Below are 14,146 nucleotides of genomic sequence, written 5' to 3'. Positions count from 1 at the left end.
GAACTAGCCTCGTTAATGCACCGCTTTTAGATCATTATTCATTTAGTGCTTATAATATCCCTGAAAGAGAAGTAGTAGTAGTGCTATTCCTATTTACAAATGGGGTAACTGACCCTTACAGAAGTTGAGCAACTTTTCCAAGGTGACATATACCTTGCAAGGGCAGCTGAACTTGCACGGTGTAACTGTACTACGATTATGCTCATGACACGATAGCATTCTAGTGCAACTGTAGAGCAGGCAACGACATGAGGGATGCGAGGCTGAGAAAGAGATCAGGACCAGAGGTTAAGAGGTGGAAGTCATTCGTAAAGAAACAACAGCTAACGCTATGAGGGGGCAAAAAAGAGCATAAGAAAGAAGGGAGTTAGGGAGTAAGCAAGGACTGAAGGACACATTAAGGTCATCTCTTTTGGCTGTGTACAAAGTGTACAAAGGAGAGGCCGTCAGAAAACTGAACCAAAAGTTGTCACCAGGTCTGAAATTGGGGGCCATCATCTTTGACTCCGGTCGCCCCCTAATCTACAACATTCAGGTAGCTTTAATGCATTACGTCCACATACATATGTTTTCACTTTGCATTATGTCACTACCCTAGTTCATGTCTTTTATCAGTTTTTACCTGGAATTGTTCAGGGCCTCCAAACCTGTCTCCCTGTCTCCATTCTACCTGCCTCTAAGTAATACATACTACCTGTTTGTGTATCCAAGTGTCTTTTACTCCTCCCCACACAATTCCCAACAAATGGGAACTCATACACACTGTTCAATTCTTGATTGTTTTTAACTGTCTTAAACATATTTTCATATCCATATGTGGAGATACACCTCTTCTTTCCAAAGACTGCAAAGTATTCAATTATAAGCATAAAATCACGCCCCAAAAAGGACTTCTCTCATTTCCAGACTTCTGTCATTACAAATTCTAGCATCAACTTGTCAAGTTTGAACATATTTTTACAGAATAATCAAGAACTAAAATCTGAACAATACTGAGCATTTCAATTTCATATCAAACAAGGTATGTCTTTCCAATTATTTAAGTGTTCTTTTATATTATTCAACAGTTTTAAAATTTCCTCATAAAATTTCTGCATATATCTTATTTTTGGATATTTTATATTTTTAATTGTTATTATAAATAGGATCTTTCCCTCTCTTAAGTATATATATTTAAGTACCTAAGTATACTTAAAATACTTAAAAGTATTTTCATAATGGGAAGCTATTGATTCTTATATATCAAACTTGGCTTTTAGTATGCCTTGTAATTTTTTTTGTTCAAAGTTGGAGATGACGTACTAGGTAAAAAGAACTGAAATAAGCAGGCCTTTAGTGATGTCATGGTTAAGGTGTGGCAGTGGGAGCGGAAGTGTTCTATAGTCCTATAACTAAGTCCTACAGTCCTCCGTCTTTTAAGGAGCTTGTGTCCCTGGGCCCTGACACTCACAAGTGCTTCTTAGTCTCTCCACCCTCAAGGTGGGACAGGATGGCTGGATGGTACTGAAGTTTATATTTCTACTTCTCTTCCCCTAGACAGGACACTAGAGGAGGCTAGAATTGGGTACTTCCCTTCTCCCAGGTCAGGCAGTCTCTGACAAAACCAGGTAGGATAGGCAAGTAAAATAATTTCTCTCAAGGGTAGGCCTTACCAAAGAGAACAGAATGTTTTCAAAATATTTCAAAAACTGGCTATTTTTCCCCTCCCTCTGCTAGAAAAGAGATTTTCCTCACTCTTCTCTGTATGAACCTGGTAGGGTTTTTGTTGGTAAGACTCTGAAAAGTACAAAGACCTCCTAGATCTGGGGTGTCCTGGAGTTATATCTCTCAGACTTGTCCATTCTGAGCCTGCAGAAATTCATCAATTACAGTTCCTATGCTGATACCCCATCCTGGTTCCTGAGAAGGTTTCTGTTTGTGGGTTTCTGCTCTACCTGTCTGTCCAATGTGGAGGGCAGCCATTTGCCCTGGAACCTCAGTTCTCTGACGGATCTAAGAAGAGTTGTTGACTTTCAACTTGTTCTGCCTTTTTTTTTTTTTTTTAAGATTTTTATTTATTTATTTGACAGACAGAGATCACAAGTAGGCAGAGAGGCGGGCAGAGAGAGAGGAGGAAGCAGGCTCCCCGCTAAGCAGAGACCCCAATGTGGGGCTCCATCCCAAGACATTGGGATGTCAATGGGACATTGATGGGAGCCAATGGGACATTGGCTCGGGTCAAAGGCAGAGGCTTTAACCCACCTAGCCACCCAGGTGCCCCCTTGTTCTGCTTTTTACTTGTTAGAATAGAGTGAGGACTTCCAAGCTCCTTCTTATAACCAGTCATCTAATTACTTTGTTTCTAACAATATTCATTTGATTTTCTTGATTTCCAGGTAAAAGTATACCTTTTTGTCTGTTCCTTTTCAATAATATGCCTACCATGTATTTCTTTTTATCTAATTGCATCAGACGGTACCTATAAACAATGATAAATAACACAGGCATAATAGAAGGTAACCCTATCTTGTTCTTTAGTGGGACTACTTCTGCTGTTTTAATATTGTACTATTAAGTAAGATGCTTACATAAGCATTTACCCATTCCTTTCTAATTAAAAAGTTCTAAAAATCTGAAAGAGATGTTGAATTTTGTCAAATATCTTTCATTTTGTGCCTTTTGTGTATATATGAAGATGATTATATGGAATCATGGGTTGTAACAGCAATTGTCAACAGCACTTTCATTATGCTCAGTTTTGAAGTCTGAAACACTTTTTGTCTTCTCTAGAATTATCATGTTAATTAGTATTCCACCTAATTAAATAACCTTTAGGCACATACACTATTCCTTATCTCCTTACTATGAATTGAATACAGTCAATATTATTCCTGTTGCATCATGAATTTATGCTTTATCATTTTTTCATACTTTCTAATTTTTAAATAATCTTTATTTATGATTCTCTGTTGTAATGATTTGGCTCTTTTTACTAATCTTAACACATTCAGACTTTTTTTAAGTGTGAAGGGGGTTAATAATATCTTCAAATCACATCAAATTAATTACAGACCCAACAGAATGGTGGGCAAGACATTATTTACTAGAGCCTAGTCAACTGCTGACATCATGAGCTTGTGGTGAGCAGAGCTGAGGAGCTTTTACTCTGGTACCCAACCTTATAACTGTCAAAGGAGAAATTTGGAGGGGGCGGTCAACTTTTTATTTTTTAATTTTTTTAAGTTTTATTTTTATGTTTATTTAAATTATGTTGTATTAGTCACCATATAGTACATCATGAGTTTTTGATGCAGTGTTCCATGATTTATTATTTGTGTATAACACCCAGTGTTCCGTGCAATATGTGCCCTCCTTAATACCTATCAACAGGGCTAACCCATCCCTGGACCCAAAGGAGAAATTTTTAAGGAGGAGTTTCTACGTACCAAATACTAAGAGTAAGAGTAGTAAAAGTGCTGGTAAGTCTTTTCCTTAATTCTATTTCTATTTGCCACAAATTTTTATTTCATTGTATTACTTTCATAAAAAAAAAAAACTAGTGTTGTTATAAACAATAAAACCTTATAAAAGAGAGTTAATGGTAATTTTGGAGAAAAAAATTTCAGTAAAACAGAAATCATGAGTTTGGACTGAAATCATTTCCCTAATAAGGATGGATATGAGACAACTGTGAACATTTTCAAATGGATTTTGGTAGCTCTTCGATGACAAAAATGAATTAGTGACCACCTCTGTCTCTTTTCCAAATTTTCCTCATATAATTTCTTCGAAGGTTTTTTTTTTTTAACATTATCTCTCTGATTATTATCCATATATCTTCTATCCAGAAAAAAGTTCACAATGGACTGGAATCACCTGACGGGACTGAGTCTATTATTAACATACCATGATTTGTTGCACTGAAGAGCATTAGGAAGTACATTCCAGATGCGTGAGCCAGCATGAATGGAAGTTGGAATGAGCACATGACATTTAAGGGACTACTGAAAAAAAACAAAAACAAAAAAAACCTATCTATAGAAGTGGGGTTATGTTTTGGAAAAGATGGACATACTCTGTGATAGCTTTGATGCGACCAAACATGGAGAACCCTGAACACAAGGCTTAGAAGTCTACACTTTCTGTAAGAAACGGATCCCCTGGATTTTTTTAAGATTTTTTTTTTTAATTTATTCCAGAGAGAGAGAAAACGAGTGAGAAAGTGGGGTGAGGGGCAGAGGGAGATAAGCAGACTCCCCGCTGAGCGGGAGCCCAACACAGGGCTCAATCCCAGGACCCTGAGTCATGCTCTAAGCTGAAACCAGGAGTCAGACACTTAACCAACTGAGCCATGCAGGAAGCCCTCCTCCCTGAAGAATTTTTAAATAGGGGTATCATATTATAAAAGTGATTTCAGAGGAAGATTAGCTTTATGATGATGCATTAACTAAATCAGAGAAGGGCAAGCCTACCACACAAAAGACTTAGGGAACTATTAAGAAAGAAAGGATCTACGGGGTGCCTGAGTAGCTCAGTCGGTTAGGCATCTGCCTTCAGTTTAGGTCACAATCCCAGGGTCCTGCTCAGCGAGGAGTCTGCTACTCCCCCAGCTTATGCTCTCTGTCAAAATAAATAAATAAAATCTTAAAAAAAAAAAAAAAAGAATGAAAGGAAAATGAGCAAACAACTTCTTATTCCTCATTCTCTTCTACTGATTCAGTCAACAAAGTTTTCCTGAGTACCTTTCACATTCTAGATACTGATCTCTAAGGATACAACAGGGAATAAGACAAGTATATCTGCCCTCAAGGGGCTTACAGCCATAGCCCTTTTTTTTACCCAATGAATTTATTTTTATGAACTTTAGAATGTTCTGCTTTAGAATGTTTTAGAATGGTCTGTCCTCTTTGCTTCCATAGTATACCTTTTTCATAGTATCTATCATGCAATAATCACTGATTTGCTTATCTTCTTTTCCACTACATGACTCCAAGCTTCATGCTGGCAGAAACCATGCCTTACTGGACACTGCTTCCTCAGGACACCCAGGAAATTTCAAGAGTGCAGTGATTTAGTGAGTAAATATATAGATTTTATTTAGAACTGTGAATAAAACACAGAATTTCTTCTTCCATTTTTCAGATATGGCTAAAAAGTAGTTTCAGGAGTCACTTGATTAGGAGTGTTTCAAACTTTTCCACCAACTAAACAAAGCAAATGAGGACAAATGTTTCTAGTGCTGCAACTGGCCACAAGTATGAAAGAGCTTTTAAGTCACATTCATTCAGGTTCTGTGAACTAGGGATATAACTAAGGGTAGAGCTTAAGATGAGAGAGGTCAGATGAACAGTAATCAATAAGCAAGAAAGGGGGCACCTGGGTGGCTCAGTGGTTAAGCTGCTGCCTTCGGCTCAGGTCATGATCTCAGGGTCCTGGGATCGAGCCCTGCATCGGGCTCTCTGCTCAGCAGGGAGCCTGCTTCCTTCCCCTCTCTCTGCCTGCCTCTCTGCCTACTTGTGATCTCTCTCTGTCAAATAAATAAAAAAAAAAAATCTTTAAAAAAAAAAAATAAGCAAGAAAGGTCCTCACTTAGCACAATAAAACTTTTTTAATATAAATAAATTTTTAAAATTTCTTTTGTATTTAATAATAATTTTTATGGTTAATATCTTTTAGGTCTCATTTAATAATTCCTGCCTGATGCAAGTAATAAAGATATTATCACATAATTTCTTCTAAAATTTTAATATTCTGATTTTTAATTTTAGGTTTTTAATCTAATGAATTCATTGTTTATGTATATGTGGATTAGGAACTCAACTTTTTTTTTATTTCAATATGGCTAACCCAGCACTGATAACCAGATAGTTCATTCTTTCCCCACTGATTTGTTATACCAACTCTGTCATACACAGAGTCCCTACAAATACCAGTCATTCTTGAACTCTGCCATGTGCCTCCTTGATCTATTTCTGTTCCAATTACTTTAGCTTTACAAACTAATTAAGTGAACCCCCCCTTCATTTTTCCTCTTAAATAATCTTGACCTTTTACCCTTCCATATAAATTTTAGGATCAACTTGCCAAGTTCTACAAGACAAACTTTTGAATTTGGTTTGAAATTATACTGCATTAAGGATATACTGAAAATATGTGACATCTCCAGGCGATTGTGTCTACTCATCTATTTATTTAGATTTAAGTTCTTTAATAAAGTTTATAACTTTCCCCATACAGTTCTTATATATCTTTTATTACATGCATCCCTGAGTAATGTCATTTCGTTGCTCTTTTGACTGGAAATCTTTTTAAAATCACACTGTCTAAACATTTTTGTTAAGGTACAAAAGCATGATTTATCTTTTTAAAGTTATCTTGTATTCAGCAAGTGCTGATAGCTTGCATATAGATTTTCCTTATATTTTCCATATAGACAATCATCTGTAAATAAAAAAAGATTTCTTTCTTCCTTTCATTTCTTACACTATTTATTCTTTCCTTATTTTACTGGGTAGGAATTCTAGCATCATGTTCCTAAGTTTAAAGGCTATGCTTCTAACATTTCCCCATTAAGTGTAAGACTTTTTGAAGAGTTTTGATGGATATCCTTTACATGGCTAAAGTTGTTCTTTTTGTTTCGTAGGCTCTCAAGAATTGATGCTGGTGTGAGCAGTAGCAGTATTAACTTCTGCTAATGAGTGCTACCTTCAACCATTTTTCCTCTGACTATTGAAATGATTACGTGTAATAGACAATGTTCACTATCTAACATCTGCTCAATGAGTCTTAATTCATTCTGACTATATTTACATATTTTCAGAACATGTCAACATTTATGCACACACTCTAGATAAGAAAAAATCCAATTATCTCCGACCTTTGTTTCATAAAGAAAATATAAATAATATAAAAAGACAAGCAAATTTACTTGATTTAAGCCTACCAACTATTACAAGATAAGAGCAGATGGCTAAAAACTAAACTGAAAATATTACAAATTTTATCTCATATATATAATATTTATATATACATAAATTGTACATCAGTCATATAACACATATCTTCCAAGATGAAACAGGCCTTATAAAATAGAGATAAAAGACATAAAATACAATTCCATTCTAATATTTGATTCTGAATTACAGACAAACATTGGTATAAATGCCTTATCACAGATACCACAAAGGAAATGTTGAATAGTACAACTTCTAATTTATCTTTTAGTCACCACCATTTAAGGAACTTACTTTAATTAAAACCCAACACTATACAAATTACACTTTATAAACAAATAGAGCTGTATGCATCTGAATTTTCAAATCCTGCATTTCATGGAAATTATTTCAGTCAGCAAATAAACCAACCAGACACTAGTTCCTTAGGTTAATTCCACTAAGTGCTAAACTTTAAAAATATGTTATTAAAGAAAGCCTGATTTTAAAAACTGCAGATTTATAAAAAATAAATGCATTTGCGTTATAAGTTTTATATGAAAGGGGGCAGGGAGAAAGAAGAGGGGAGAGGGGGGAATTTTGAAAGGATTTTTTTGAAAAATTTTAATGAAATTACATAAGTTTCTCCACCACATGAAGAGGAAAAGAAGCAAACAAACACTCTGCATTTATTCACTGAGGAACCACGACTGAATTTACCAAGGCTGAATTTGTGCTCAGTCTTTCAGAAACACATGTATGGATTTTACCTGTATATGACTCTTTCTGCAACAAGCAATGCTGAAAAGATGAAAAATATAAAGAGAACTCCACTTGAATAAATAAAAGTCTCAAATATCTAGTATAGTTCCATCTTGTTTCAATAAGAAATCCTCAACAGAAGCTTTCACATTCAGCTGTTAATCAACTAACATACTATCCTCTCAGGAAAAGGGTCACTGCACAACACCTGTAGTAGAAAATTTTTACAATTTGATTTAAGATTTCTAATGAAATTGGATTAGCATGGTGCTTTTCATACTTCCATTTAAAAGCTGTTACTAAAGGAGCTTTAAAAGGTTAAAGCTCAAGGCAGGGATAAACAGCTGAGGCTATGGGGAGAACTCAAAGCCTGGAGGTTAACCAACTTCAAATCATCTGTGAATGATGATTTTCACAACCACCAACCATACCAAACCCCTCATCTCAAGCACAGAGCCAAACCACGATCAGGCAGAAAACCACACACAGCTGTCTGCAGTTGGGCCCACCTATAATTAACTAGCACACTTGTATTTTAGGGCCACTGAAGGTATACACACAATATGCACTAAATATCAACAACTAACAAAACTGAGGGGAGATCAAACCTTTACTACAAAAAGCCTCTTTTTCTGATTATTTAGAAAAGGAATTTTAATTTATTAAGGAAGTAATGTTGAAAGCTGCTACTGCTACCTCAAAAAATGTATTAGGATATTCTTTGTCCCTTCAGAAAAGCTCACTACATGTCTGAAAACAACAGCCAAGTCACAGAAGGCCAGTTGCTCTGGGTAATGTGCTATACAGGGACAACCCACCTGAGACCAAGTAAGGAGAACACGGAGCTGCGTGCCTTTAAGCATGGGACTTAATTAATCTCTTCTGAATACCAGGTTTCTCACTACTCACATGGAGTCACAGTATCTGTCTCACAGGACTGTTGTGGAAGTTAAATGAGAAGAGGCTTATATAGCAATAATCGCACCTCGGATAAACCTCACTGGCTACGATACTGCCGCTGCACAAAACTGAGATGAGGCATATATAAATGTTTACCAATAGCAAGAAGATTTTTTTTCAAGTATTAGAAGCACATTCTTCCCATCTCACCTCTGAAAAGAGCACATATTTGAAATTAGGTGGCATTTTTTAAAGGATACTAACATTTAATGTAATGTTAATCATTCATCTCCCTTCCACAACTGAAAAAAAGACTAGGAATCAAAGGTAACTTTAAAAATGAGGGAACGGGCTAAGAGGCAGCCTACATGCTACTATGGAAAGCACAATTAACCTTTGTTGCCCAAAACCATCTTCTCTTCAGTTTAACATTTAACAACTGTCTCTTCATTCATCTCATAAAGATTTTCCAAGGGACCCTCTAAGCTGTGAAAGATGCTAAATTCATAAGGCACTAATGGAGAGAATCCCGACAGTCATGGAGCTGATATGTAATTTCAGAAGATTCCCCTGGTTCTCCAAAGTGCTAAGAAAGTCAATAATCTGGTACATTTTTGTATCTGATGTTAAACCTGAAGGGACAACAGGCATAAAATAAGACTACTCCAGACTAATGTGCATATATGATCACCCTGCCCATGATATCACCTCCAAATAAAACGCATGCAGATGACGTTTTGTTTCAGAAGTAAAATAACTTTGTTCCTTTTTGGTGAAAGGAAGGAAGGGAGGGGAGGGAAGAGATGGGGTGGGGAAGGAGGGAAGGAGGAGAGGAGGGGCGAAAGGGAGGAAAAAGGAAGGGAGGGAAGGGATAAAAAAGAAAGAGAAGGAAGAAAGGAAGGGAGGGAGGGAGGAGAGAGAGAAAGGGAGGGAGGGAGGAAAGAAGAAAGAGAGAGAGAGAGAGAGGGAGGGAGGGAGGGAGGTGGGGGGAGGAAGGAAGAAAGGAAGAAAGCCTAGTGCCCAGATCTTGGTTTCTAATACCATTCTCCAATAAAAGAAACCTGGGCTCCTTGAGAAATGGATGATGATTTTAAAACTGAGGCAGGAAATATCAAGATGAGGCTGGAGTATCCTGTAGTGCTTACTTAGTAAAGTAACACAGGGCTGAGAACAAAACAAAACAAACACAATGATGGGAATACATCAAAGGGACAGAAGATCTGACTGAAGTAACTCTCAATTTGGAGTTGGAACAATCTTAGCAACAAGGTAGTACTGAATTAAAATCCAAAATATAAAATAGGTATCCGTAAGTAAATACTGATATAAATAAATGGCTGCATAAAGTGATAAATGAGAGACAAAGACAAATCTCCAGGCAGAGGAATTACAAAAAAGGTATGTAGATGTTCCACTCTCAACAAGATGGGCTTAAATGCGGACTGCACATAGCCACTTCCTTCCAGAGACTACAGTATAAAGAGGAAGGGGAGGGAAAAAAAATAAGTATTTTGCATTGAAAACCCCTAACCCTACCTCCACCAAGTGATTAAGGTTAACATCCACAGTGATAAATCATGTCGACAGTATGTACCCCTGACATGATGTGATGAAGATGGCTCTTTACCTCTGTGGTCTTCTTCCCCGAAAGACGTAACCCCAGTCTACGGGTAAAATATCAGACATCCTACAAAATGCCTGATGAGTGCTCTTTACAACTGTCAGGATCACCAAAAGCAAGGAGTCTAAAAGCCTATCACAGCCAAGAGACACCTAAGGAGACATGACTGCCAAATGTGATATGATGTCCTAGATGGGATCCTAGAACAAAAACAAGGAAATCAAGTAAAGACTAGACACTTGAAAAAAGTGTGGGCTTTAGTTAATTGTATCATGGGTTCATTATTTTTGAGAGATGTATCATACAAATATAAGACATTAATAATAGGGGAAAGTGGAGGTCAAGTACATAGGAACCCCATACTATCTTTGCAATTTTTCTGTAAATCAAAAAGTGTTCTAAAGTTTTAAAAATAAATTATAAAATAAAATAAAAATAAAAGAAATAAATTATAATGTTTAATATACAAATTAAAATTAAGACCCTCATTTTGTCCCAATGTAAGTTAGTCACTCTTATTTATAAGTCTGGTGTCCCAAGGAAATGAAGGAGACCTGCCTTCAAAAAAGCTGAGAGCAGAGGCCACCTTTCAGCTGTGATTCACAAGTGTGCCTAGTTAAGTAGTTTAACTAACTTAACCCTCACAAGAACACAAAAATGGTTTATTTTGAACCATTTACTTATATTTTATTTCAGGCAAGAAATGGCAGATTGAATATTAATAATGCAGGCATAGCTAAAAGCAAAAGTGACATTTTCCCATTCCTAGTAGGAGTTCTTTATCATCACAACACGAAGTTAAAAGCAAACGATGTGGGGCACCTGGCTGGCTCAGTCGGTTGGGCATCCAACCCTTGGCTTTGGCTGAGGTCATAATCTCAGGGTTGAGGAGGTGCTGTGCCCCACATCAGGCTCCACGCTCAACACAGAGTCTGCTTGTTCTTCTCCCTCTGCTCCCCCCCCCACCTTGGTCACTTGCTCTTTCTCAAATAAGTAAGTAAATAAATAAAATCTTTTTTAAAAATGGTATTTTTAACTAATGTAATCTGCCTAGAAGTAGCCCAAAAAAATTCACAGGCCTTCAATGGATTTCTATTAACATAATGAATAAACAAAAATTAGATACATATATAAAAGGTTTTTTTTTTTGAAGATTTTATTTATTTGAGAGAGAGAGAGTGAGAAAGCATAAGGGGAGGGTCAGAGGGAGAAGCAGACTCCCTGCTGAACAGGGAGCCCAATGCGGGACTCTATCCTGGAACTCCATCATCATGACCTAAGCCAAAGGCTGCGTCTTAACCAACTGAGCCCCAGGTGCCCCAAAAGATAAATTTTTAAATAGCAATGAATTAAGGAGAGAGAACGATGGATTTATATCCATCATTATTAATGATGAACCCTGCCCTTATTGTATATTATGCAACAATAGCTAATTATGAAGCCTTCATAATTAGCACAATATATCCAGACTATAAAGATAAATCTTTATTATTTTTAGTAATGTTTAAAGTCAGGTTATACCCAAACTATTATTTTATGACATTTCACAACACACAAGAACAAAAAAGAGGAAGACTTTACAGATGTTTGTAATCTGTATTCTTACATCTGTTGGATTCTGTTTTGAAAATGTAACACAAAAAAGATACAGTCTCAGTATATGTTTAACAGCAAATGATTTCATTAATATAAACAATGTTCTCATTAAAATTGTGGAAGTATAACCACTGGGAAAGCAGCCACTTGGTCAGGATAAAAAGACTCCAAGGTTTAAGGGTTAGCACTGCACATGAAATTCATTTTCTCCATCATTCAAAGATAAGCAGTTGTAGAAAGGCCGATGAATCCAAAACAATCAAAGTGCTACAGGATATCACTGGTGTGGTTCATTTCATAGCAATAAGACCTTGAACAAATACAAGAATACTTAAACTATAATGAGATGCATAGCAACTACAACACTATATTTAAGTGACTTAGCTCCAGAACTGGACTACGTGAGCTAGACTAGCCAGAGAATTTATTAGTGATGAGACTTTGGACATGGTATTAAGCTCTATGAGTTATTATTATCCCTAGAATAGTGATGAAAATAGTCTCTACCTCACAGAATTGGAAGAAGTATTACAAGAGATATTTCATTACAGGACTTAGAACAACACTTGGGATATGGTAAGTACTTAAAAAAGGTTAGCTATTATTGGCCACCATTATGGGAGTAATTGTGAACATCTTTGACATGACAACCAAACCCACTAATTATCTTTTTGCAAAGAACTTCAAAGTCATCAAACTCAGAAATGAATTTCACATTTTTCTTTTACAAATAAATAAGATTTCCAGATCTGGGGCCTGTTCTGGGATATATTATATTATAAAGACAGAGGTCTTGGGAGACTACTCCATTAAGATCTCCTGGTTACTCAGTGCAAGGTTATACTCATAGTGTTGGCCACAAACAGCTAACAAAAAATACATCAAAATATGGCATACATACCCTCAAATCAGGAGAAAAGTTGTCTGCAGAAGTTGAAATGGAATCCGATGATACTACAGAAGCTGATTTTGTATGCACTGAATTCTCTGAATGAGAAGTGGAAGCACTACAAAATACAAAAGCACAGTACGTTTCAAAAATGAGGGCTTTAAAACACAATTTCAGAAATTCTACTAATTATAACTCCATTATTTACTAAAACTTCCATTGTCAACCAGTCCTACTTTGTCTATTCAAGCCTGTCTTCAAATACTGATAAATTACAAACTCCCTGTACCTGCAGGGTTAAGTATTCTTACCACAGTCCCTCTGGACAGACCCCAAGTACTCCTGAATAAACTTGGGGCTAATTCTTTTTGTTCAACCATCCACTCCTTCATCCTTCCAACGAACACTCACTGAATGATCCAATATACAAAACCATTACACTAGGCTCTAAGATTTGGAGATAAATAGGATAAAACCCTCACGTTTACAAAGTTCACAAATTGTGGCAGAGACAGACAAGTAAATAAATGGTGTGTTGTGATGTTGATACCAACCCTTGTGAAACTGAAGAAAGGAAGCCCCCTTTAAAATAGTCAGGAGGCAAGAAGCGGGGGGATCTCTCACGCCCTACCATTCTCTGCAGTCCTCTGCATTCCCAACAGGAAGAAGCCTCTATTTTACCACCCCAGGAGGAGGAAGATCTTCTCCTTGCCTGGCAAAAGTCCCGCCAAAGAGAAGCTGTCACAACTCAGCCAACTAAAGCCACTACACTTCAAACACCAGTTTAGTCCAATGAGCTTTGTGTTTCTAACACAAAGTATATAACTGCTCCTCTGTATCCCCCTTTTCCACATAAAAGAGCATCCCTCTCCTTTGTTCTCTGGACTTGCCTATGGTTGTGCCATAATGCTCATGTCTCAAACTGCAATTCTGCTATTCCCGATAAATCCATTTTGCTGGTAATAAAACTGAAAGCTTTATTTTCGAGGTTAACACACTACAAACACAGAGAGAAACACAGAGATAGAGACAGAGACAGAGATAGAAACAGAGAAAATGGACCGTGGGGGAAAGGCAAAGGAAGAACCCAACTTTCCCCAGGAACTTCAGGGAAGATTTCACAGAGAAGATATTTTTTGAACCGAGTCTTGAAAGACAGGAAATTGCCAAGCTGACAAACAAGTAAGGGAACTCCAAAAACATACAAACCAAAAGCACTGCAAAGATCCTGAATGACTGAAGAGCCCAGAACACTTGAGAAACTACAAAATGTTCACAGGGCTAGAGAAGTGGAACAGATATAGGTGCCTGTCTTTCCACCTGTATCTTTCCACTAAATCAAATTCTATATAAGCCTGTCTTAAATATCTACTTCTTTCATTTCATTAAGTAATCACAATTTAATTAATTTAACTACCCCAAAAGGAAGAACTGTCTTCATTTTCCACAAAATCCACCTCAGTGTCT

At 36.7% G+C, this 14,146-nt stretch overlaps 1 protein-coding gene and 1 pseudogene across 3 annotated transcripts in view; both read right to left on the bottom strand.

Moving 5' to 3' along the window:
* The window catches only part of MTMR2 (myotubularin related protein 2), a 128,629-nt gene that overhangs the window by 69,048 nt on the left and 45,435 nt on the right, over positions 1–14,146 (bottom strand). For all 3 annotated transcript variants that reach the window (XM_046014971.1, XM_046014972.1, XM_046014969.1), the window contains one exon: positions 12,692–12,797. Coding sequence is in view for 1 of the 3 variants with exons in the window: in XM_046014969.1 (XP_045870925.1) it covers positions 12,692–12,797 (106 nt within the window). In the remaining 2 variants the exon portion in view is untranslated. The remainder of the gene's footprint in view (positions 1–12,691; positions 12,798–14,146) is intronic.
* Positions 8,576–8,703, bottom strand: LOC123950119 (annotated as a pseudogene).

Source organism: Meles meles, chromosome 8 (genome assembly GCF_922984935.1).
Source record: "Meles meles chromosome 8, mMelMel3.1 paternal haplotype, whole genome shotgun sequence".
Classification (NCBI taxonomy): Eukaryota; Metazoa; Chordata; class Mammalia; order Carnivora; family Mustelidae; genus Meles; species Meles meles.
The sequence above is the reverse complement of the archived record's forward strand: the minus strand, read 5'-3'. Positions and strand labels throughout refer to the sequence as shown.